Source organism: Barbus barbus, assembly GCF_936440315.1.
Source record: "Barbus barbus genome assembly, chromosome: 26".
Lineage (NCBI taxonomy): Eukaryota > Metazoa > Chordata > Actinopteri > Cypriniformes > Cyprinidae > Barbus > Barbus barbus.
Genome location: NC_136754.1, coordinates 6,371,932 through 6,393,982, shown reverse-complemented (window position 1 = coordinate 6,393,982; position 22,051 = coordinate 6,371,932). Strand labels below are relative to the sequence as shown.

The window sequence follows — 22,051 nt, the reverse complement described above, 5'->3', positions numbered from 1 at the left end:
CAAAGAATTTTTATTTTTTAAGATTCCTTCAATATTTTTAGTGGGTTGGATCTAGTCAATAGGTTCTATTTCTTTCTCAGGTTAAATTTAAAGTAATCTTGTCCAGATATTAGAATGTATGTTGGTGAATTCGGTGATCCATGAATGAATTGTTCATTGTGAACCTGATCACCTGATTATTGAAAAGATCAAACACACACACACAAACTGACCATTCTTAAATTAAACATTTTTCTCTTGTCCTCTGCTCTAGCTCTGTTTGATATGACATGAACTTTCATTTTGGTTTGTTGCTTGAACTATGCGGTCATATATCTTCAGAAGATTTAAATAATGGCAGTCATATTGACACATTTTTTGTACTTTTGTCATTTTGGAGCTTAATAGCTCCTACCCTCTTCCATTTATATGCAAAACAGTGGCCAGGACATTAAAAAAAAAAAAAAAAAAACATTATTTGTGATTCACGGCAGAAAGTCATCCAGGTTTGGAACAATATAAAGTCAATTTTCATTTTTTTGGGTAAGTTGTTCCTTGAAGTAAAGCAAATTAATAAACATCTACAGAGAATTTGCTTTCATGTTTTATTCGTTACATTATTGCAAAATTAAATCAGTGATAACATGCCACTACAGCTAAATCAAATCTACATAATTACTGATGCTATATTTTGAATGTATATCCAGAGGAGAACTGGCCTGCTGGTGAAGCCTGGTTTCTCCCAAGGCTTTTCTTCTCCATTATCAACTGTCAAATGAATCCTTTGCATCGCAAAATAATTAAGCTAATAACCACAACTTAAAAATACAAGTATATCCAATTTTTTTCTGCATACAAACAGAACACTCATATAGTCACAATATAAATTTTTTGGCAAATCTCAACTGCTTGATTGTTTGCATCATCAAATGTTAACTATACAATCACCCAACTCTAAACTTCCAAAACATTAAGCATCAATATCATGAAACACTGTAAAGCTGATTTGAAACCATATGTATTGTGAAAAGAGTTATATAAATTGACTTGACAACTATTACAATACAACATCTAACTGTATTTTATATACATTTGGGTGATGTCGTCTTCTCCATCCACAGCTCTAAAGTGAAGATGCTGATTTTATCGCTTTCTCCTAGTTATCATGCTGTACCTTTTGTTTTAAAACAAGGGCCTTAAAAATTGAGAGAAACAGATAAAACATGTATAAATATGTCATCATACACTATTATAACATAAAATGTTCAAATGGAAATCTTGTCTAAATCATAAAAAGTAAATCTTTTGTGTTTCTGGCTGGTATCATTTTACAGTTCTCATTGTCATCTATGCAATCATTTGTTAACCTTAGTTTTTACTTACTTCCGCAAAGTCTCCATAGAAAAGCCCCGAGAACTCAAATGAATCATCACCTTCTGGTTGCAGCGAAGTTCACGGTCCTTATAATGTGTACATTTTTGAGACCGTTTGTGGCAAACAAACCTTCATAACCAGAAAGCACAAAGCATAGCATCACTGCAGAGTCATTAACAAACCTGACATCTGCTTTTAATAGAAAATAATCACTGTAATAACAATTGCGGGAGAAACGGACCAAAATTTAAGTAGTTATTCACAGGTAATGAACTAAGAGATTGCTCCTCAATTGGGTTTGTAACAAAATGTTATGTAACTTCAGAAGACTTGGAATATGCTGCACAAGTCACATACTGTAGACATCTCTCATGGTGTTTTTGTGTTGAAGCTTAAAAGCTCTAGTCTCTATTAAACTGCATAGAAAAGATATACAAGTAAATTTACTGATGGAAGAAGTATTATACACCAATACAAACCCCTGAACTCTCACAGTACAGGCTGGTGTTGTGCGTGACCTCTGTAAGATCTTGATTCCCTCCTCCAGTAAAAAGAAAGCATCAACCCTAGTTAAAGATAAAATGATCCTGATTTTAGGAACTGAAACACAACACTTTGCTTCTCACACAATCATTTTTAACAATTTCATAATGATTTAAATGGATCTGTTAGCAAGAACATATCTTCTGAGACGTTAAATATCCTCTGTTCCACAGAATAAAGTCAACCGGTTTGGAACGACATGAGGTTGAGTAATTGATGACAGAATTTTAATTTTTGGGTGGTCCATCGTTTAAAATATGACCTACACAATAGTTCCTAATTTATACAGACATGGAACAGAAGGTGATTTCAAATCCTTTTCCTACTTGACTTCTGTTAGACTGGGGCAGGTCTGGATGATCTGAAGGGTCCTAACACACCATCTCTTGGTCAGGCTGTCTACACTTATTTCCATCTTTTTCAGTTTAGAGAAAGAGCAGGGAATAAGCATTAATGCATCTGAATCTTTTTGGTGAATTATCTGAAAAAGTTTGGTCCAGTTGATGTTGTTGAGCTCTGAGCATGGAAAAGTGAGACCAAGTGATTGCAAAGATCCTGCAGGATCAACATGCCATAAAGAGTCTATGCAGATTCTAAACCAAAGGGGAAGAAAAAAAGAAGAATTGGTATCAATTAAAGAAACATATGTACTGTATATCATAGAATCCATCTGTTTGTTGAGTGTCTAAACCAAAAGTCCTCGCTTAGAACTTTATGATGATTAATTGATGGTCTGTTGGGCAGCAGCCATTTGTTTTATAATATATTATTAGTGATCAAAGAAGCTGTAGTCACAAATTTATCTTAATTATTTATATCATAACAATAATCTGAAGGTATTAGATTGACTGAGGATAACAAACATGCCAGATGAATGTAAGAGATTTGCCAGAGAAAGGCTGAATGAACATTGCTAAAAGAAAAAACAATGCTATCATGATTACTGGAGGTGTTTATATGATTGGTTATCCAAGTGTCATATATTTATTCCAGTTATCATGAGAAAGAGGCCATTTGATGAACAGAAAAAATACAAAAAACAAAACAATTAACTTTTTCTTCACCTGGATAGCTCTTCGCTGATTGACAGAAGGACAGAAAAATTCCCAGCATTTGATGAGACTTGAACACTGCAAAGCACAGATAAAATGTCTATGAACTAAAACCAAAACAAAAGAAGGATGATAGCACATGTGCATAAAATACATAAAATGTACTGTATATGTATTCTGAGTGAGTGGTATTAAAAAAACATTACTGTAAGTTCAGGGTCTGTCCTCTCGTCAAAGCACACATCAGCTCAGTAAGATCAGAGACCGATGAATCCTCTAGAGTCAAACTTCAAAATCAAATCCAGAACATTACTACATAATAAATAATCAAGTTAAACTTTCAACAACAAACAATAAAAATATAATGACATTGAAAAATGTATAAAATATGTATTTTTAATTTAAACATTTCAGAGTGAATTGTTACCCAGAAAAATTTTAATAATGTCAGAAAAGTTTAATCTTAATATTTTGTGATAGTTTGACAGCTGTAAGACTTTGGTTTTACATTAGGAATACTTGAAAATAGATTGAACAGATAAAAATAAATCAACCAGTGGTGGTGGTATCACAAGACAGGACTACAAACAGGGTATGAATATAAAACTTCAATGTAGGATTTGTTTTATAACAAAGCACTTACGTTAATTTCTTAAACTTGGGGAGTGCAGGCAGAATCATCCTCAACTTTTCAGATGTTAATCTGCAACACAGGAGATCCAGTTCCTGGAGGCACTGGCAGCACTGAGAGCAGTACAGCAGGGCCCAGCAGTCTGTTCTTCTAAATAATGCACCATATCCATTAATCCTATTCCAGGATTTCATAGCTTTTATCACAAAGTCCTCTTCATGAAGTTCATAGAGGCAGTGAAGAATAAAAAGTGTTCTCTCATGATAAATTTCCCTTTGGAGCTCTTTTAAAATCCATTCTTTAAGAAGGGCCTGTGTGTTTGGGTGAACAATCAGACAGAGTGATGTCTCAAGTGTGTGTCTTACATCCTTATTCAGGAGACCAAATGCAAATTGAACCACAGCTGCAAAACATGGAGGACACGACATAAAACTGCCATTCTGAATGGAAATGAGCTGTGTAAGTTTTCTCTGGGACTCTTCTTTATCCAGAATGACATAGTAGAGAGCGGTGAAGAACTCCTGAAAGCTGAGATGCATGAAACTGAACATTGTCTCCAGGCAGATTTTTCTTTTAAAGAGGAACTTGCAAAGAAAGGGATTGGCAGCAGGGTCTAAACTTGTTTCATAAACAGTATTCTCATCAAACAGGACTTGTTGTTCCAGCATCCCTCTCTCTGCCAGCTGACCCAGACTCCTCAGCAGGTTCGGGACAGACTGACTCAAACCCTGGCAGTGATGCTTCAGTAGAGTGGACACAAAGTCAACATAGATGGAGGTGGTGGTTTCCAGTCCACTTGTTACATCTGCACCAATTCTGAAACGTTCCTTGATAGTTGTGCAGATGATCCAGCAGATCACAGGGATGGAGCAGGTGGTGAAGAGGTTTTCATTGGTCTTCACAAATGTATAAGCCCTCCTGAAAAGTTCCTCATCCTGAAAGAACTTCTGGAAGTACTCCTCCACCCCCTTCTCAGAGAAGCCCATAATCTCAGTGAAACGCTGAGGTCCTTTGAGCAGTTTACTCAGTGTGTCTGTAGCTGTTGATCTGGAGGTGACCAGCAGGAAGGACTCTGGAATGACTCGACCTCTCAGCAGGGCACAAAGAGTGACCTCAGGTGAAGCTTTTTGTAGCAGATCAGTGTGAGGTGACATGTCATAAATATCCTCTGTGAGTCTCAGCTCATCAAATCCATCAATGATGAAAAGCACCTTCTCTGGTGACTGCTGTAGTATCTGTGAAATCTGATCTGATGTTAAACTACAGCTGTAGCTCAAGATCTCCACCAAACTCTTTCTGCCAGGAATGCGGTTTATTTCTTTACACTTTAAGTGGAACACGATATCAAACCTCTCTTTCCAGAGTTTATCAGATGCCCAGTCCATCATGATCTTCTGTACAGTTAAGGTCTTCCCATTCCCTGAATTTCCCTGCAGTATGACAGCACTAGGACTGATTCTATGGCTATCTGAGTTGAACAGAGAGATCAGATGGGAAGATTCATGACTGCTCCTCGAGCTGAGAACCTGCTGGAGGTCCTCTCCACTGGAGCGGAGCTCTTTTTCTCTCTCTTGTTGATCTCTGTGTCTCTGAAGGATCAGAGGTTGTGTGTAGCGCTCAGACAGCAGCACTCGTTCACCAGGCAGTGAGTTATACTCAGTCACATACTGATACTCACTACAGATCCGTGTCTTATGTTTGAAAATCAATGATGTTGTTGCTTCAGAAATAAAACAACCAATATTCAGACGGTAAGTGCCTTTAATTAATTGTTTTTAAATTAATAGGTAGAAGGAAAAATATTCAACACATATCAGACTTATCTATTACCTGACGTTTGTGTTGTATCAGAGTGTGGCCGATCAAAAGTAAAACCTGCAGAAATTAGAGACTGAATATCAATTAATTATAAATGAGACGTTAACAGCTAGATTTAGAACATATATGGCATTAATATAACTTTATTAGTACATATTTGATACACCTATCTTTTTTACTAAACCAACAGTGCGCACATTTTAGCACATGACTTGATACACAAAAAAAAACAGAAATCAACAAATATTTTAAGAAATGATCAGAAACATTATCCAAAATATTTTCAGCACCTATGAAGTACAAAACATTTTTTACTTACCAGGTGCATTATATAGGACGTGGATATTGCCTGTTATTGTATTGTTAGTGAGTACAGGAGCTATAATATTACTTCCACTCTGAGCTGCAGCGCTGACCTTTGGCCCAGAGCCAGATCTGAGACCGCCTACATGACAAGAGAAATATCATCAACGAAATAAGCACTTATTCAGGACAGTAGTACAAGCTTTGAACAGAGCTAAGGATTAGAGAAAGATCTGACGCAAGCTTGAACTTAAAAGTACTTTTATTTTACAGAATAAAAATAAATAAACTTTAAAGTTTACGTTCTTTAGTCTCGAGGGACTAAATCATGTCATGAGAGAAAATGCCTAGTTTTACATACTGAATGAAGGGTCCATTTCAGGTAATTTTCTGCAAGAATAGAAACAAACACAAACACGCACACATTGTGTTAGTCTGTCCACTGCAGAATAAGTGTTTAGCTTAAGTTTTGTAACGTTATTTTCCCCAGGAAGAAAGCAAGAATGGCGCTTGTTGAAGTAGAAGACAAAGATGCTTCCGCGATCGTGCAGGTTTGAAAGGCGTCTGAAATATCAATCACTTCCGTATACAAACTTTACAGTTGAGTAACAGTGAAAGATTTTTACTTTAACTATTTTTAGTCTACATTACAGAATAAAAAGAAAACGTAAGATTATCACAAGTTCTATAGTTTTAACTGATGACATAGGCTACTGTCAAGAGTCCATTTCAATTCATTCTCTGCAAAAAATAAAATAAATACATAGATAAATACACACAGAGACTAATGTATTGATTAAAGTTAAACTTGTATACAGCATAGTGTTTTAAGTTTCGCAGTATCACCTTATTTTCACGAAGAAGAAAGTGAGAATGACACAGGTTGCATAGACGACAGACTGGTTCTTCAGTGAACATGCAGGTTCAAGATTCTTTAAACAGTGATATATGGAACAAATGTCAGAAAGAGAACTCTGTGACAAACATCTAGTCAAATCTCTTGACCAACCTGAAATACAGCAATCCTAAACATCGTCAGTTCTAAACCCCTCCTCTCCTCCACCATCTGACAAAATAAATAAATAAAAAAACAAATATGATTAATAATAGTTTAGTATAATTTAAGTAGAAATGACCACTTTTTTTCTAATTCAATTTTAGAACTTTACAGTAACTCCCCCACCCTACTCTATATAGTAAAATGCAATAAATAAATAAAAATAAAATAAAACATTACATGGACCTGAACATAAATACAGACCATAGATAGTCATTTTATGTATTGCATATTTGCAGAATATACACAAATCAAATTCTAATAGAAGTGAAAGAGGCAAACTCTTAATACCAGAAATAATAGTTAATTTCTTCATACAATTGCATGCTTATATTTCAGTAAATAAAATCTGATTTGACAAATGATATATTTTGCTAGCACAATAATGTAAACAGCAGAATTCAGAAAATGTACAGAGAATGAACAGGTTGGACAAATGACAGACTGGTGCTGATAATGGAGGTCAGGATTTGCATAACAGTGACAAAAATATGTCAGAAAGAGACCTGTGTGTGACAAACATCTACTAAAAGCTCTTAACCAACTGGAAATACAGCAATCTTAAACAAGGCAGTTTCTGAACATTTGGAGGCCCTGTAACCCTCCTCTCTTCCACCTTTCAGAATAAATAAAAAGCACTAAAACAAATGATTCCTTATAGTTAATATATTTTAAACAGAAATTACTCATAAAGCCACAAACATTTTTTCAGCGGTTCTCAACTCTGTCCCTCGAGGTCCACTTTCCTGCAGATTTTAGCCCCAACCCTAATCAAAAACACCTGAACAAGTTAATCAACGTCTTCAGGATTACTAGAAAGGTTGTCTAGTTCTAGGTTGGAGCTAAACTCTGCAGGAAAGTGGACCTTGAGGGCCAGAGCTGAGAACCCCTGGTTTAGACTTATGGTTTAGACAGAGTTGATCGTACCTGATCACAGCCAGTCTAGGACAAGACTCTACGAGGAAGAGGAAGAGGATTCTGGAAGCCCAAGCCTCCGTCAGGACGGGAACAGAAAGATTTATCGCACTCAAACCAGACACAGATGGCAGCTGAGACAGCAGAGCATCAACCTGCCTGTCAAAATCTGCACTTCTACACACAGAGAGAAAGAGTTACAGATAGAATAATCTCTATCCATAAAGATCATGACGAAGTAGGAAGGTGGAGGTGGTTTTGAAAACATACTCTTCTGTTATACAGTTTACACTGTGGAAGGCCTGCAAGAAGCTCTTGACATTAATACTGGATGCCTGTGAATGTGGACCTTGAGGGCCAGAGCTGAGAACCCCTGGTTTAGACTTATGGTTTAGACAGAGTTGAAAAACAGTTGATCTGATGGGTTTTGTTAAGAGGACAGACGTCAAGTCTGTATAATACTAATGAATTGAAGCACTAGGTTAAAGATTTGACAATACACCTTTTCCTTTTCATGCTTCTTTTTGCTGGGTCGAAGTCAGCCATTCTACTTTAAATCGTGGACAGATTTAAACCCTTTATTTAGCACAAAATGACTTTGGTTAAACATTGTTCACTGCTCAGTCAACACCTGTATGAGGCCAGTGAGTCTTTTGAGTAGTATACGTCCTCATAATAGAGGTAATTTTAACAAATTTCTTAAAAAAAAAAAACTAAATTTTTCAGAACCAAAACACAGCAACATCAAGGCAGTGAAAGTGAGTTTGTTTATTTCAAACCATCAACAATTATATTATTAATGCCCGCTTATTCAAAAAGATTTCATAAGCAACTATCAGGAAACAGAACAAGTTCTGCTCCTACTTCATTCTTCCTCCAGTGATTTATTATGCACTGTATCTGTTATTTAAGACTTAGTTATAATATCCATGTTCTTAAGAATCCTAGACAAAGATGCCACTCTAAAGAAACACTTGGAGTTATTTCTTCACTAAAAAGACTCAGAAACAGAGCAGTTCAATGGCTTCAGTTCATATCAGGCAGCTCAAGTTTAGACCTGGTGAACAACAGGGAAAGATGAGTGAAAATTACACTGTTGTATTTTGGAGAATTTTGTATATAATAAGGACAAATAAAGGCCATATTATACAAGACCTTCAATTAATCTCAGCTAATCAGAACTCACTTTATGTCTTCTGTGCATTTCTCTCCACAGAACTCAATGGTTACTCTCTGGTTGCAGCTGAGCTCCTCGATCTGCTTGGTGTGATGAGTGCAGCGGTCAGAGGACTTACTGCATCTGAACCTTCACAGAAATGACACGAAGACACTTCATTTTAAAAGACGCAGATAAAATATATGTAAGAATCTCATATTTGGTAAAGTGGGTTACAAAAGGTGCTGGATGCATAATTTTGTGAGATAACAGCACAGAAGTCTACATGAGAAAGATCATCAGAGAATATGCATATTTTTATACAAAAAGTGCATAGTTTTTTAATATATCACATTCATCAAGCACTCATCTACATCTGTCCCCACCACTAGTAGATTATTTAGTACTTACAAAATATATGACTACAAATAAACACATATGTAAAGTTATATTACAAACCCTCTAATGTTTACAATGCACTCGGGGCGTTTGGAGGATTCTTTCAGTAACTTGATTCCCTCCTCCATTAAAACACCAGGGAGCCACTCAGCACCTTTAGAGCCCTTTGAACCAGCATCAAAACTACAAAACAGATATGTTACTGTGAGATAAGGCTGACATGTTTGATTCTACACCAAACCAGCTGAGAAAATGTGAAAAAAAGAGTTTAAAAATGGCATTTCACTTTTATTCTTCCAGGTATTTCAGAGCTTACAGTCACAAAGTGTGAAACAAATGTGAAAATTTAATTTGTTAAATTTGTGAAAAGCATGGCAGGGGGCAATTGCTTATTCTATTGCAATTTTTTATTTTATGTTTACTTATGATTCATAGAATTTCTTGGACAAGGATCGCAATACTTACTGTATAATGACCCATTTATAAAGTACACTAATGCACTAATAGACACAAACCAAAGGGACAAACACAGAGCAAATTACTCGTACCTGATCACAGCCAGTCTAGGACAAGACTCTACGAGGAAGAGGATTCTGGAAGCCCAAGCCTCCGTCAGGACGGGAACAGAAAGATTTATCGCACTCAAACCAGACACAGATGGCAGCTGAGACAGCAGAGCATCAACCTGCCTGTCAAAATCTGCACTTCTACACACAGAGAGAAAGAGTTACAGATAGAATAATCTCTATCCATAAAGATCATGACGAAGTAGGAAGGTGGAGGTGGTTTTGAAAACATACTCTTCTGTTATACAGTTTACACTGTGGAAGGCCTGCAAGAAGCTCTTGACATTAATACTGGATGCCTGTGAATGTGGACATTTGAGAATGATTTCTGACAGCGACGGTTCATTCTGTAGGCCTGAACACCATTTCACCACATTCAACCTGCCAACAAGAAACACATTTCCTCATATACCTGAAGTGTACTCGTGCAGTAAGTCTGAATGCAGGGGTCTTACAAAGACGTTGCACAACAATGCATAGTGAAACTTGTCAAGTAACTGTATTTATTAGTGCTTCATAAAAAATAAGAAGAATTAATAATAAGAATTGTGTGGAAAAAAGTCCTTACACAAGCTTTCCTTCAAAGCTGAAGAGCCGTAGAGACGAGCAGAGACTTTCTGCATCATCAGTCCTTAAACTGTCAACCAGAGCATATAATAAACAGTCATTACAAAAACATCTAAAATTAAAAGCATGGAGTTAGGGTCTTAGCTGAGTGAAATTTGCTGCTTAAAGTATGCAAATGTAAAAAAATGTTCTTGAGATACCTGATCTCCTCCCATTTAGCTTTGGTCTGCAGGAAGTCTGTGAGGATGTGGGCAGTGTCAGCTGAGATGCTCTTCACTGCAATCTGAAGTCCACCCACATTCTTCTGTTTGTGCAGAGCATTAAGAACATGCTGCACACTTTCATCTGACAGACAGCTGCTGTTCAGTCTGTAAAAGAGATTTATATGCTTATCAGTTATATCATGACATTTATCAGCTACATATATGATCAGAAGCTCTGTGCCGATCAGAAGTCACAGATCTTTACCTCAGTTCTCGAAGCCGCTTTCCTTCTCCAAGAGCTGAGAGCAGATCAGTGACATCTGTGTCTGAAAAGTTTTGCACTGTCAACCTAACAACAAAATATCATCAAAATCACTTAACTCATCGATCTAGCAACTTTTAAACATTTATTTAGAAAACAATCAGTGGCCTGTTTCATAAAACAAGTTTACCAAATAAGCCAGGTTTATTTCAGTTAGTCTGATGTATTAAGTCTGAATTGATTTGAGTTGATTTGGTTCAAAATAAGTCTGACTAACTGAAATAAGCCTGGCTTACTTGGTAAACTTGTTTTATGAAACAGGCCCCTGATATACTATTGAAGTCTGCATTTCTCATAGTTATGCATATACATAATTTAAAATTTGTGACTTTCCTCTGACAATTTTGTTTACATTTCATAATTGCCCATTTTTTAAAACCGCATCTTAAAATAAAAAAAATTGTGACTTTATATCTCAAGTATAATTTTTTTTAAAGGGATATTTCACCCCCCAAAAAATTCTGTCATTAAAGGTGGGGTACGCATTTTTTCAAAAACGCTTTAGAAAAGTTGGGCCAGTACCAAAACAAACTTGTAGCCAATCAGCACTAAGGGGCGTGTCTACTCATGATGCGAGGAGAGAGCGCTCATCGGTGCACATGATGGACATTAGTGATGGGAAGTTCGGATCATTTTACCGACTCGGACCTTTGAGTCTCGTTCAGCAAAATGAACGAATCTTTTTTCGAGTCATTTCGTTCATTTTAGCAAAATATAATTCAAATGTTATGTGTTACTTTCCAAACACATCTACTACTTATGCAAACGTTTATCACACTACAAACAATACAAAACTATGCTATAAGAAACAGAAAATATTACTTAATTGTTTACCTGGGTCTTTAGTCTATGATTAGCGCACCACCTCTTATCTGACAAGTGTTCGGGTTTGAGTCGTTCGTTCATCACGTGACAGCCCCATACGCTTAACCAATGCAGCCTGAGCCGGAAAGAGAATTGATTAGGTCTTCTATATCGAGTCTCGGGTTTGAGTCATTCGTTCATCACGTGACAGCCCCATACGCTTAACCAATGCAGCCTGAGCCGGAAAGAGAATTGATTAGTTCTTCTATATCGAGTCTCGGGTTTGAGTCGTTCGTTCTTTTGTCACGTGACCACTTGCCGGATCAGTACATATCAAATAGGCTATCATAAAGTAAAACTGTATTTTTTGTATGTTGGATCATATTTAAGAATTATCATAAAATTATCAAAATATGTGTAATAAGCATTTTCCTAGAAATAAAAATGGTCTGTTCATTTTATTTATTTTAAAGCTTATTTATTTTATTATATAAAAAAAGCCTAGCTTGTTGTGCAGTATTTTGTTTTAGTTTTTTAAGGCTCTGTGGCTTTAGTATATTTTAATTTTCTTGTATTTTTTATTTAAATAGTTTAAATTCATTTTGGAATAGTTATCCTCTTTGCTATAGCTTTTTCTGGCACAAAAATAAACAATAAAAAACAATTCAGGAGTGTGTACCGAGTGTTAATGTCTAAAGTGTCATATGTTACAAAAGTATAGTAAGTAACACTATAGTCCAATCTAAAGGGTTAACTCAAAAGACATAAATACAACAAGGTATTGTATTTTATGAAGATTAGACTAAAAAAAATAAATAAAAACAAAGCATAACAAGTCAAGTCTGCTTTATTGTCAATTCTTCCACATGTACAGCACATACATACAGAGAACTGAAATTGCGTTACTCTCAGACCCTTGGTGCATACAGTTAACATTTAAGACACTGACAGTAGACGTTCAAATACAGATAAATACAGTTTAAACATATGTACATACAACTATACAGATATACAAATGAGGACATTGTAGAAAAATAAAAAGAGATAGATAAAGTGGCATAAGGCACATGGCAGAATAGATAGAGTGCAAACCAGTTAAATAAAACAAAACTGTGCAGATATATGTGTAGTGCAAGAAGAGCTTAACCAACTCGTTATTATCTTTTTTACCACATGGTGTTATGGAAAAGAACCATGTGACAGAAATTAAAAGCAATAATTTGAGACCAGAAAAGCATCACATAACTGTAAGAGTAAATAATAATACTAATAATTCTAATAATAATAATAATAATAATAATGACTATGCACCCGTTTGGTTAAGCGTATGGGGCTGTCACGTGATGAACGAACGACTCAAACCCGAGACTCGATAGAAGACCTAATCAATTCTCTTTCCGGCTCACGCTGCATTGGTTAAGCGTATGGGGCTGTCATGTGATGAACGAACGACTCAAACCCGAGAATGCTGTATAATGCGCATGCGCGACTGAACGAATCACTCCCCGAGACGACTCGTTCTTCCCGAGTCACATTAAAGATTTGTTCAAAATGAACGAATCGTTCAAGAACGACCCATCACTAATGGACATTAGCCGAGCTGAGCGACGACAGAGAGATTGAGATGGCGGATAAAAAACAAAAGAGGAAAACGTCTACGGAACAAAAGAAGGCACTGTGTCTACACTGGACGCGACAAAGCGACAGAGGTGGAAAGTAACCAATTACATTTACTCGCGTTATTGAGTAGCTTTTTTGTGTACTTCAACTTTTTAAGGTAATTTTTAATATCTGTAATTTTACTTAAGTATATTTTGTTTGAAGCATTGTACTTCGCTACATTTTAAAACACACTAATTACGGAGTAAAAATAAAAAAATAAAAATCGCTCCCTGGAAACTACTGCAGTATATAATGGGCAGGAGAACAAACTGGCGCTAAAATCACAAGAAAGATGCAGATGGACAGACAGGCGTTAATGGTGCAGACCCAGCTGAAAACCAAACCCTGTCGTTTTCTGCTGAAGTTGAACTCGAAGTAAATGAAGTGAACTCCTGGCCATGTTCATGCTCTATTATGCAATGTAAGCTGTGTTTGCCTAGGGAGACCAAACTATAGCAGCAAATCTCGACATCACCCCTTCGCAAGCATAAGGTAAATACTTGCATCATTGCATTGGTGGTTAAAATGAAGCTTTGGCAGTTTAGCAAAAGGTTTTGCACAAATTAGCCAAAAAGACAGTGGTGCAGTAATTGTTGTTTTAACGATGTGCGATTTGAAATGATCAGTATTTAGCCAAAAACCAAACAAAACACTCCTACAGAGTGCCGTGAAGTCTAGTAGATTAGACTAGTGCGCGCGCATTTATAGTGCATTCTTTCACTGCATGATTCAGTCTGTTGAAATGCATTTAAAATGATCACAAAATTGAAGAGATAGGTGCAGAAAATGTATATTTATATAATTTCATATAGTAAATCAATATCACACGAAGAGTGTCGTTTCTCCAAAAATCAGCATGATTACAAATAGTTTTTTTTTACAACTCAATAAACAAGAAATTAATTAAGAGACTTGCGTTTTAGACACCATATTGCCTGTTTTTGCTCTATTTCGACAACAAAAATAATCCCAAACACAAGCCACAGCACTGTTTTGCGTCCCTGAGCAAAATGACGGCGTTTTGTTCCTGAATGAATCCACTGTTTAAATGATTCGGTTCAGTCAATGACTCACTTATTAACAGTGACTTGGTGACACCTACTGGCGGTTTGAATTTCGCATTTAAAGTATCTTTTGATTTTTTTTTAAATATAATTTCAAATGAGTATTCAACATTTTATGTCTTATATATCAAAACATTATTGCTGCATAAATGCATTTATGTCCTGCATTAAACAGTATGTAAATGTGTCAAAATGCCACTTCAGATGAAGCTTCTGTGTTTCCTCTGCATTTCAAAGATAAATTTAGTTGATACTGATTTAATTTGCCTGGTAATAGCCCAAATGTCTCATTATTCTAAATAACTGATTCCTTTAATTACAAACAACTAATTTGAGAATTATAGGCCTATCCCAGTGGTCAACTCAATTCCTGGAGAGCTGCAGCCCTGCAGAGTTTAGTTCCAACCCTGCTCCAACACACATACCATTTAGTTTTCAAATAAGCCTAAATGATTAGATTAGTATAGATATAACCCTAATTAAACGCATCTGATCCAGCTATAGCTTTTTATAGCTATTTAATTAGGGTTATATCTATACTGTCGTAGGGCTGTGGCCATCCAGGAGCTGAGTTTGGCACCCTTGGCCTATCCCATTGTTGCATCCCTCCCACTGTTAAAAGTAAATTTGAAATGAGCTACTTTTTCTTGAGTAGATTTTTATACTGGTACTTTTACTTGTACTTAAGTAAATTTTCATTAAGGTAATGGTACTTTTACTTGAGTAAAATATTTTCGTACTCTTTCCACCTCTGCAAAGCGACCATTGAAAATCATTTGAAATTTGTGTCAATATGTCAAAAATAGAACACGGCAGCAGTTTACTGTCAGGGATTCGTCGTGTTGAGGCGCAGCGCGGCATCCAGTGTAGACCGCGTCACTGATTATAATGAGTTCTATAGTAGGACCCGTGTAAATATCGTATCAGCTTTCCAGTGCTGGAGAGAACTCAAGGAGTGGGAAGGCCTGCGATCAGGTGCCGAGGATGCTTTGTTTCTTCTTGATAGGTGAGTAACATTGGTTTTGCTTTGTTTCACAGAACTAATCGTTGCCGTACGTATGTGTGGGGCGGAGCTATCAAAATAGGGGCGAGACCCTTTTGGCGTAGGGCTGCGTTTGTTTTGGTTATTTCAAATATCAACATTGGCTACCAGAAATCACTTACCTCACCTTTAATTACTCACTCATGTTGTTCAACCCTTTTTTTTTATCTTCGGAACACAAATTAAGATATTTATAACTTTATTATATCTGAGAGCTTTCTGACCCTCCATAGACAGCAACACAATTATGGTCAAGATCCAGAAAGGTAGGGACATCGTTAAAATAGTTCATGTGACATCAGTGGTTCAACCTTAATTTTATGAAGTTTATTAAAGTTAATTTTATGAACTTTATTCAACAATTTCTTCTCTTCTCTCTTCCGTGTAAGTTTTCAACACGCACACACGACATGAGGGTGAGTAATTACTGACAGAATTTTCATTTTGAACTATCCCTTTAAACTTTGTCACAATTAAGGCTGGAACCTTTGCCTTGATTTTTGCCCCAATTTACAGTCTGGATGAGTTGACACTAGTTGCTGAAACTCAGAAACAGTCTGACGATTTTTTGTAGTAGAAGTACATTGTTAATTCTATATGGCATCAGATATTGATTTCTTTTGTTTCTCATTCAAACCAAACCCTAATGTCAACCAACATATTAGAGACCATAAACTAAAAATAATTGTTCTGTATTGTTGCATCACTAGATTTGCAGACTCACTCAAGTTCTGGGGTCCTACACAGCACAGGTTGAAGCATCTTCAGCTCCTCAGCCGCAAAGTTGAGCTTCAGGTTTCTGAAGTGAGGACAGCAGTCCAGACAGTACAACAACGCCCAGCAGTCCGTCCTGCTCAGTGGATCCCAGGACATGTCTAGCTCCTGCCAAGCTTCCATAGCTTTCTGCACAAACGCCTTCTCGTGGAGCTCATAGAGACAGTGGAGAATGAAGGGCAAGAAATTGTAATCTCTACATGAGCTAACATGGAGGATCCATTCTTCCAACTGTGCCTGTACAAAGGAAGGGACAGACAGATTGTGCATCTCTTTGAGTGAGCTGCTCACTTCTTTATGGGAGAGACCACAGAGAAATTGAATCACAGGCAGGAAATGAGGTTCAGGGCATCCATACTTCAATGGAAACTTCTCATCCAAATATAGAGCAAGATAGCTTTGCGTTTGAGAGTGGAACCGCTCTGTTAGTTTATCTAGAAAGTCTCTTTCAGCAAGTGAGATGAAGTACAGAGCGGTGAAGAACTCCTGAAAGCTCAGATGCATGAAACTGAACATCGTCTCCTGACGGATCCTTCTTTTAAAGAGGAACCTGCACAGGAACGGACTGTCAGCAGGGTTTGAAACCGTTTCATGCATGCTTTTCTCTTCAAACAGCACTTGTTTTTCCAGCATCCCTCTCTCTGCCAGCTGACCCAGACTACTCAGCAGGATTGGGACGGACTGATTCAAACCCTGGCAGTGATACTTCAGTAGAGTGGACACAAAGTCAACGTAGATGGAGGTGGTGGTTTCTAGTCCACTTGTTACATCTGCACCATCACTGAACCTCTCTCGCATTACCGTGCAGATGATCCAGCAGATGACAGGGATGGAGCAGGCGGTGATGAGGGTTTCATTTGCCTTTACGCACTCAAAAGCTTTTCTGAAGAGTTCTTCATTCTGAAAGAACCTCTGGAAGTACTCCTCCACCTCTTTCTCGGAGAATCCAATAATCTCGGTGAAACACTGAGGGTGCTTGAGCAGACCGCCCAGGGTTTCTGTAGCTGTAGATCTGGTGGTGACCAGCAGGAAGGACTCAGACAAGATGTGGCCCCTCAACAAGGCCTTCAGAGAAGCCTCAGGTGGAGCTTTTTCAGAAACATGGTTGAGTTTGGGCATATTCGAGGTGTCACTGTAAGAAAACTTGAGCTCATCGAATCCATCAATGAGAATGAGAACTTTCTCCGGTGACCTCTGCAGGATCTGTGAGATCTGGTCTGATGTTAAATTTGTGTTGTGACTCAAAAGCTCTGCTAAGCTTTGCTCTCCAGATATGTGGTTCAGTTCTTTGCATTTCAAGTGAAACAGACAATCAAATTCCTCTCTGTGAAGGTTTCCAGATGCCCAATCCAGCATGATCTTCTGAGTGGTGAAGGATTTGCCATTCCCGGAGTTTCCTTGGAGAATGACAGAACAAGGACTGATTCCCTTATTATCGACACTGAAAAGCGCATCCAGGATGGAGCTATCTTTGTCCACATTATTCCTGGAGATGAGGAGCTGCTGGAAACTCCCTCCAACAGAGCACATCTCTTCTTCTCGCTCTCTCTTTTCTCTGTGTCTCATGATGATCAGAGGTTGTGTGTAGCGCTCAGACAGAAGCACATATTCACCAGGTAGAGAGTTATACTCAGTCACATATTCATATTCCCTCTGGATCCACTTCTTATATTTGTCTGTGCATAATTTATTTGTTAAGCTCATTAGTGGAAAACAGACATATCTGCTTGTAAGCATTATTGTATAGCAGAAAATGTAGCCACTAAAGCATCTTTAACTTCACTTTAAAGGTAAAATTCATCTAAAAATAAAAATTGTCATAATTTACTAACCCTCATCTTGTTTTTGCAACTCTTTTCCATAATAAAAGTGACTGTAGATTGGGGACTGGGGCTGTTAAGCCCCAAAATGACGGGAAATGTTTCATAAAGTGGTCTGGGCAACTTGCATCAAATTCCAAGTCTTTTGAAGTTATACAATAGCTTTATGTGAGGTACAGACCAAAATATAGGTCAATATTCACTCCCAATCCTTCCATCTGAAGCTCTAAAATGCATACAAAAGATGTAGGGCCAAAATACAAAATTGGAATGACATGAGGATAAGTAAATGATGATGGAATTTTAATTTTTGTGTGAACTACGGTTACAAATTTTACTTTTTTATTTTTATTTAAATATGTGTGCATCCTAAGAATTAGTCAAATGAAACTTAATTGAACAAATTAAGTAATCAAGATGCATAGTTAAAATTATATACTTACTTAAGCTTTCTATGAGAGCTTCTGCAGTTTGTGCAATGCTACCTGTAAAGGTACACATATTAACAGTACAAAGTTCACATGCATGTGGTATAGGCCAGAATGAGTGTGCTCTTACCCAAGGCTCTAAACAGACATGGCTCATGCTTTTCCAGTCTAGAATAAAAGGCAGATTTGACCTTGTCTCCACCAGAGTGTAGCACTTCATAAAGCTCTCTCATTTTCTCCTGGTTAGTATTTGCTTCTCTGATCTTACAGTATGGCTCCCACTCCATCATGCCACCTGACCGCAGCTCATCCACTATCGGCATCACCATTTTTACTCTCTGGACAAGTGTTGCCCAATGGGCATCCACAAACCAAGCACCTGGTGGAGCAAAACAGATTAGTCCAAGAAAAACATATTAGACATTCACAATGTACAGCAGAGTTTTAAGCATTAAAGAGTGATTTGCTATAAATTAATTAAATTATAAGATTTAATTAGAAAAAAAAAAAAAAAATCTAAGGCTGAAATGCACGGTGGCTGAGAGAGCTCAACGCGCTGCAAATAGAAAAAACACCTGCAAATTAAGAAAACAACTTCATCAATTTGACAACACATGCGCTACAAATGCTCACAACACAACCAAATAAAGAAACGCATTGCATATAAAATTCTTTATTTGTTTGTGTTGTGAGCATTTGCAGCAGCTGCTGTCAAATTGATGAAGATGTTTTCTTGATTTGCTGGTGCTTTTTCTATTTGCATGTGTTTTCTGAAGTTGCAGCACGTTGAGCTCTCTCGGCCACTGCAGGGGAAATGTGTAAATAAGCCTCTTTGTTTACAGAGATTACTGTGAAAACGGCTCAATTTCTGCTGTTCGACCTGCTGTCAGACAGTGGATTTATGCTTTTATCCAGTCTCTTTGCTGTTTTTGTTCAGATAAATGCAAAAACTGGAACAAATTTTTGTTCTAAATCTTAACGAGTGGATGGAAAACACCACCTGGCACCAAACTGTTGTCAACAATCTTAAGCTCGTCGGCGTATCCTGGGACGAAGCTGAAGTGCTGGCAGAGGACTGACAATGGTGGGGAGCACAGTTGCCAAGTCCATGTATTATACACGACTTTTCTTTTTTTGTAAAGTTGCATGAAAAACTCCCTGGTCGCGGGTTTTTGGGTTTATTTAAAAAAAATATGGTTGCTTGTTAGGGAAATCTGACAAGCAACTTCGTTTCTTTATTTATGTTTGCCGTATTCTCCAATACATTGATTGACACTGTCTGCTCGAAGTTAATAGCCAACCAGTGCAATAATATAAGTGCCATAGCGTAATGTCCCGCCCCGGCCCTCATAGGAGAAAAATCACATTCAAAACGAAGACGTGTGACGCTGTAATCCAAGCGATGATAGAAGTAGATGTAGAGGAGTGGGATGACTTTCTTTTAGCCTCATTTTTACAATGTTTTTGTAATGTATTAATTATCATGGGCTGTATTAAAAAACAAGTAGTCATATCCTACTAAGAGTTAATGCATTTGGTTCGATTAGCCTGGTATGGCAAGATGTCTTAAAATGTATTTCTTTTTTTTTATATTAAACTTAGACCACATTATTAGATTACCTTTGACTTCATGAATACACATAAATGACAGCTTAATTATTTTTTAAATATTCTTTTATAATAGTTTTTAATAATACTATATATTATATTTTCTTTTTTAATATAATATATATTATAATTTAATATAATATTTATTTGGCATTTAGTTTTTTTATGTCATTTATTTGATAGTTATGTATACATTATTTTATTTTAAATGGTAGAAAACCTGTTTTTGACCTCAAAATAAAGCACTTTGCCTCTGTGCATGGCTGTGGGGACGAGCAGTTTTGTGGTGCTTGGAAGTTTTTATAATTAATTAAAAACAAATATTGCCACATTGATGGCTCAAGAAGGTGTAATTGTTCAAATAACACATTGTTTAATTTTAAAATATATAATAATTGTAACAAAGTTTTTTCAAGTGTAATATTTCTGTAAAGGCTAGGGACAGAAAAGTTGACATTTCCACAGAATGACCTCTATATATTTTAGCTGTTACAGCTCCCCTTTGAAACTCTTGTGTTTTTCTCTTGTGTTGCAGGCTCATTTATTGGTTATAAATAATTGTTAATAAATAATATTGAAGATAATAAATCACCAAAAAAATATTGGGCTTGTTTTTGAAGCTGCGGTTGCTTATTTGTCTCGCTAGAGTTGGCAACAGTGATGGGGAGACCATTGATATAAAACTGTGATTTTATATATTTATATATCACAGTGTTATATGCTAAAATAATAATAACAACAATAACAATTATAATTTCATGACACTGTGTGGCACCCTTGGAAGTTTGATAAAGCCCTGGTCTGATCCCAATGGTTGAGAACCACCACGATAGAAAATAAACCATCAAAAGCTCTATTATGAAACATCAGCAAAAACGTTATAGTAGAGCTTTTACTTGTATTTTCATGAAATGTTTTGCTTGAAAAGTGTGCCTGTGTGATTTGCAATGACATTCATTTTAAGTGTAGCTACCTAATGCTTTTAATTATTGGGCCACTTTACTTTGAATCAGTGTAACACAGACTATTTTGCATATGACTCTCTACTCTTTTGCTCTTGTAACAGCACTTACGCTCCGGATCTGGGTGCATGGTCATGGTGTCTCATTAGCGTCTGAGGCATGTCCAGCTGGAGAGAGATGAAATGAAACAAGTCAAACTAATTTTGTGACACATGGTTAAAGACAAGCGGTAAAGGAAGTGGCAAGTAGAAACATTACTTTGACGTGCACTTTATAGCATTTAAGTATAATAAACCCAATCTGAATACACAGTAACAAAACTAAATCGTACAGATACAGGAGGTGCATGAAAACAGCGGCAGAGAATCTCACCTGGTTTTTCAGGGACGTGTTTCGAAGCAACGCGCTTTGAATTCGCTTATTATCTACATGTCTGCTTATTAGATATGAAAAATAGAAATAAAAACTCTTAACGGGCCACTGCTCTCCAGCATGAACCGGATGAGTATTAATTCTCCACCCCACCCATATGGAGGCAGGACGGGAAATATTTCAGAAACTGTATTTTGACCCGTTTGGACAGCGTTCACGAGAGCGCGCTTGCCAGTCTTATTATTATTTAGTATTAACTAACTAAATAAATACAAATATTTTAGTTGGATTAAGTTGTATGCTAACGTTCTATACTCTTATCCAGTTCTAACCTACCCCTGTTTTGTTCAAGATGTTTTCGACTGCTAGTCTTATCGTTTTATGCTCAACATATGTTTTAACCTTAGTTCATATTTTTTAAGTAAAATAAAGTAAAAGCAAATGTAAATGCCTATTAGAATCATTCTAAAATGTCCACATTCAGGTTTCACTTGTCTTTGTGAAATATTTAATTTGCATAGATTTAGATGCAAGAACAACTTTTATATTGGTAAATAATATTTAAAGATGGACATTTACTCGACTGCAGCTTCCATCATCTTTATTTATTTATTAATTAATTTATTTTTT

At 36.7% G+C, this 22,051-nt stretch overlaps 1 protein-coding gene and 1 long non-coding RNA gene across 6 annotated transcripts; one reads left to right on the top strand and one right to left on the bottom strand.

The window, feature by feature from the left end:
• Positions 1-563: 563 nt before the first annotated feature.
• LOC306846647 (NACHT, LRR and PYD domains-containing protein 1 homolog) lies at positions 564-21,580 on the bottom strand. Of its 5 annotated transcripts, XR_013782093.1 has the most exons (25): positions 21,422-21,580; positions 21,161-21,216; positions 18,610-18,858; positions 18,495-18,536; positions 16,182-17,907; positions 10,829-10,912; positions 10,561-10,728; positions 10,362-10,430; positions 10,028-10,174; positions 9,776-9,934; positions 9,288-9,410; positions 8,859-8,978; positions 7,685-7,849; positions 6,710-6,766; positions 6,547-6,632; positions 6,062-6,090; positions 5,717-5,842; positions 5,410-5,454; positions 3,592-5,299; positions 3,155-3,235; positions 2,961-3,026; positions 2,223-2,489; positions 1,833-1,919; positions 1,363-1,482; positions 574-1,174 (listed from the first exon to the last, which is right to left on the bottom strand). XR_013782093.1 is itself a non-coding variant. In XM_079380163.1 (14 exons), the coding sequence occupies exons 2-14, from the start codon at positions 21,183-21,185 to the stop codon at positions 6,742-6,744; spliced, it is 3,102 nt and encodes a 1,033-aa protein (XP_079236289.1). In that variant the 5' UTR covers positions 21,186-21,216; positions 21,422-21,580; the 3' UTR covers positions 6,603-6,741. The 5 variants fall into 5 exon arrangements, 3 of the variants coding, with proteins under 3 accessions (XP_079236291.1, XP_079236289.1, XP_079236290.1); XR_013782094.1 differs by lacking the exons at positions 574-1,174; positions 1,363-1,482; positions 1,833-1,919; ... (4 more) ...; positions 5,410-5,454; positions 6,547-6,632 and having other exon boundaries at positions 5,735-5,842; XM_079380163.1 differs by lacking the exons at positions 574-1,174; positions 1,363-1,482; positions 1,833-1,919; ... (5 more) ...; positions 5,717-5,842; positions 6,062-6,090 and having other exon boundaries at positions 6,603-6,766.
• LOC306846672 lies at positions 5,823-12,331 on the top strand. Its single transcript, XR_013782095.1, has 3 exons — positions 5,823-6,082; positions 6,191-6,300; positions 8,889-12,331. It is a non-coding gene; the product is annotated as an uncharacterized lncRNA (long non-coding RNA).
• Positions 21,581-22,051: the final 471 nt, after the last annotated feature.

Coding starts and splice junctions, on each gene's coding strand:
- LOC306846647 (XM_079380163.1), bottom strand. CDS start 21,185: ATGACCATGCACCCAGATCCGGAGC. Junction 18,537..18,609: donor ATGTCTGTTTAGAGCCTTGG/GTAAGAGCACAC, acceptor GTACCTTTACAG/GTAGCATTGCACAAACTGCA. Junction 10,431..10,560: donor GCTAAATGGGAGGAGATCAG/GTATCTCAAGAA, acceptor TCTGGTTGACAG/TTTAAGGACTGATGATGCAG.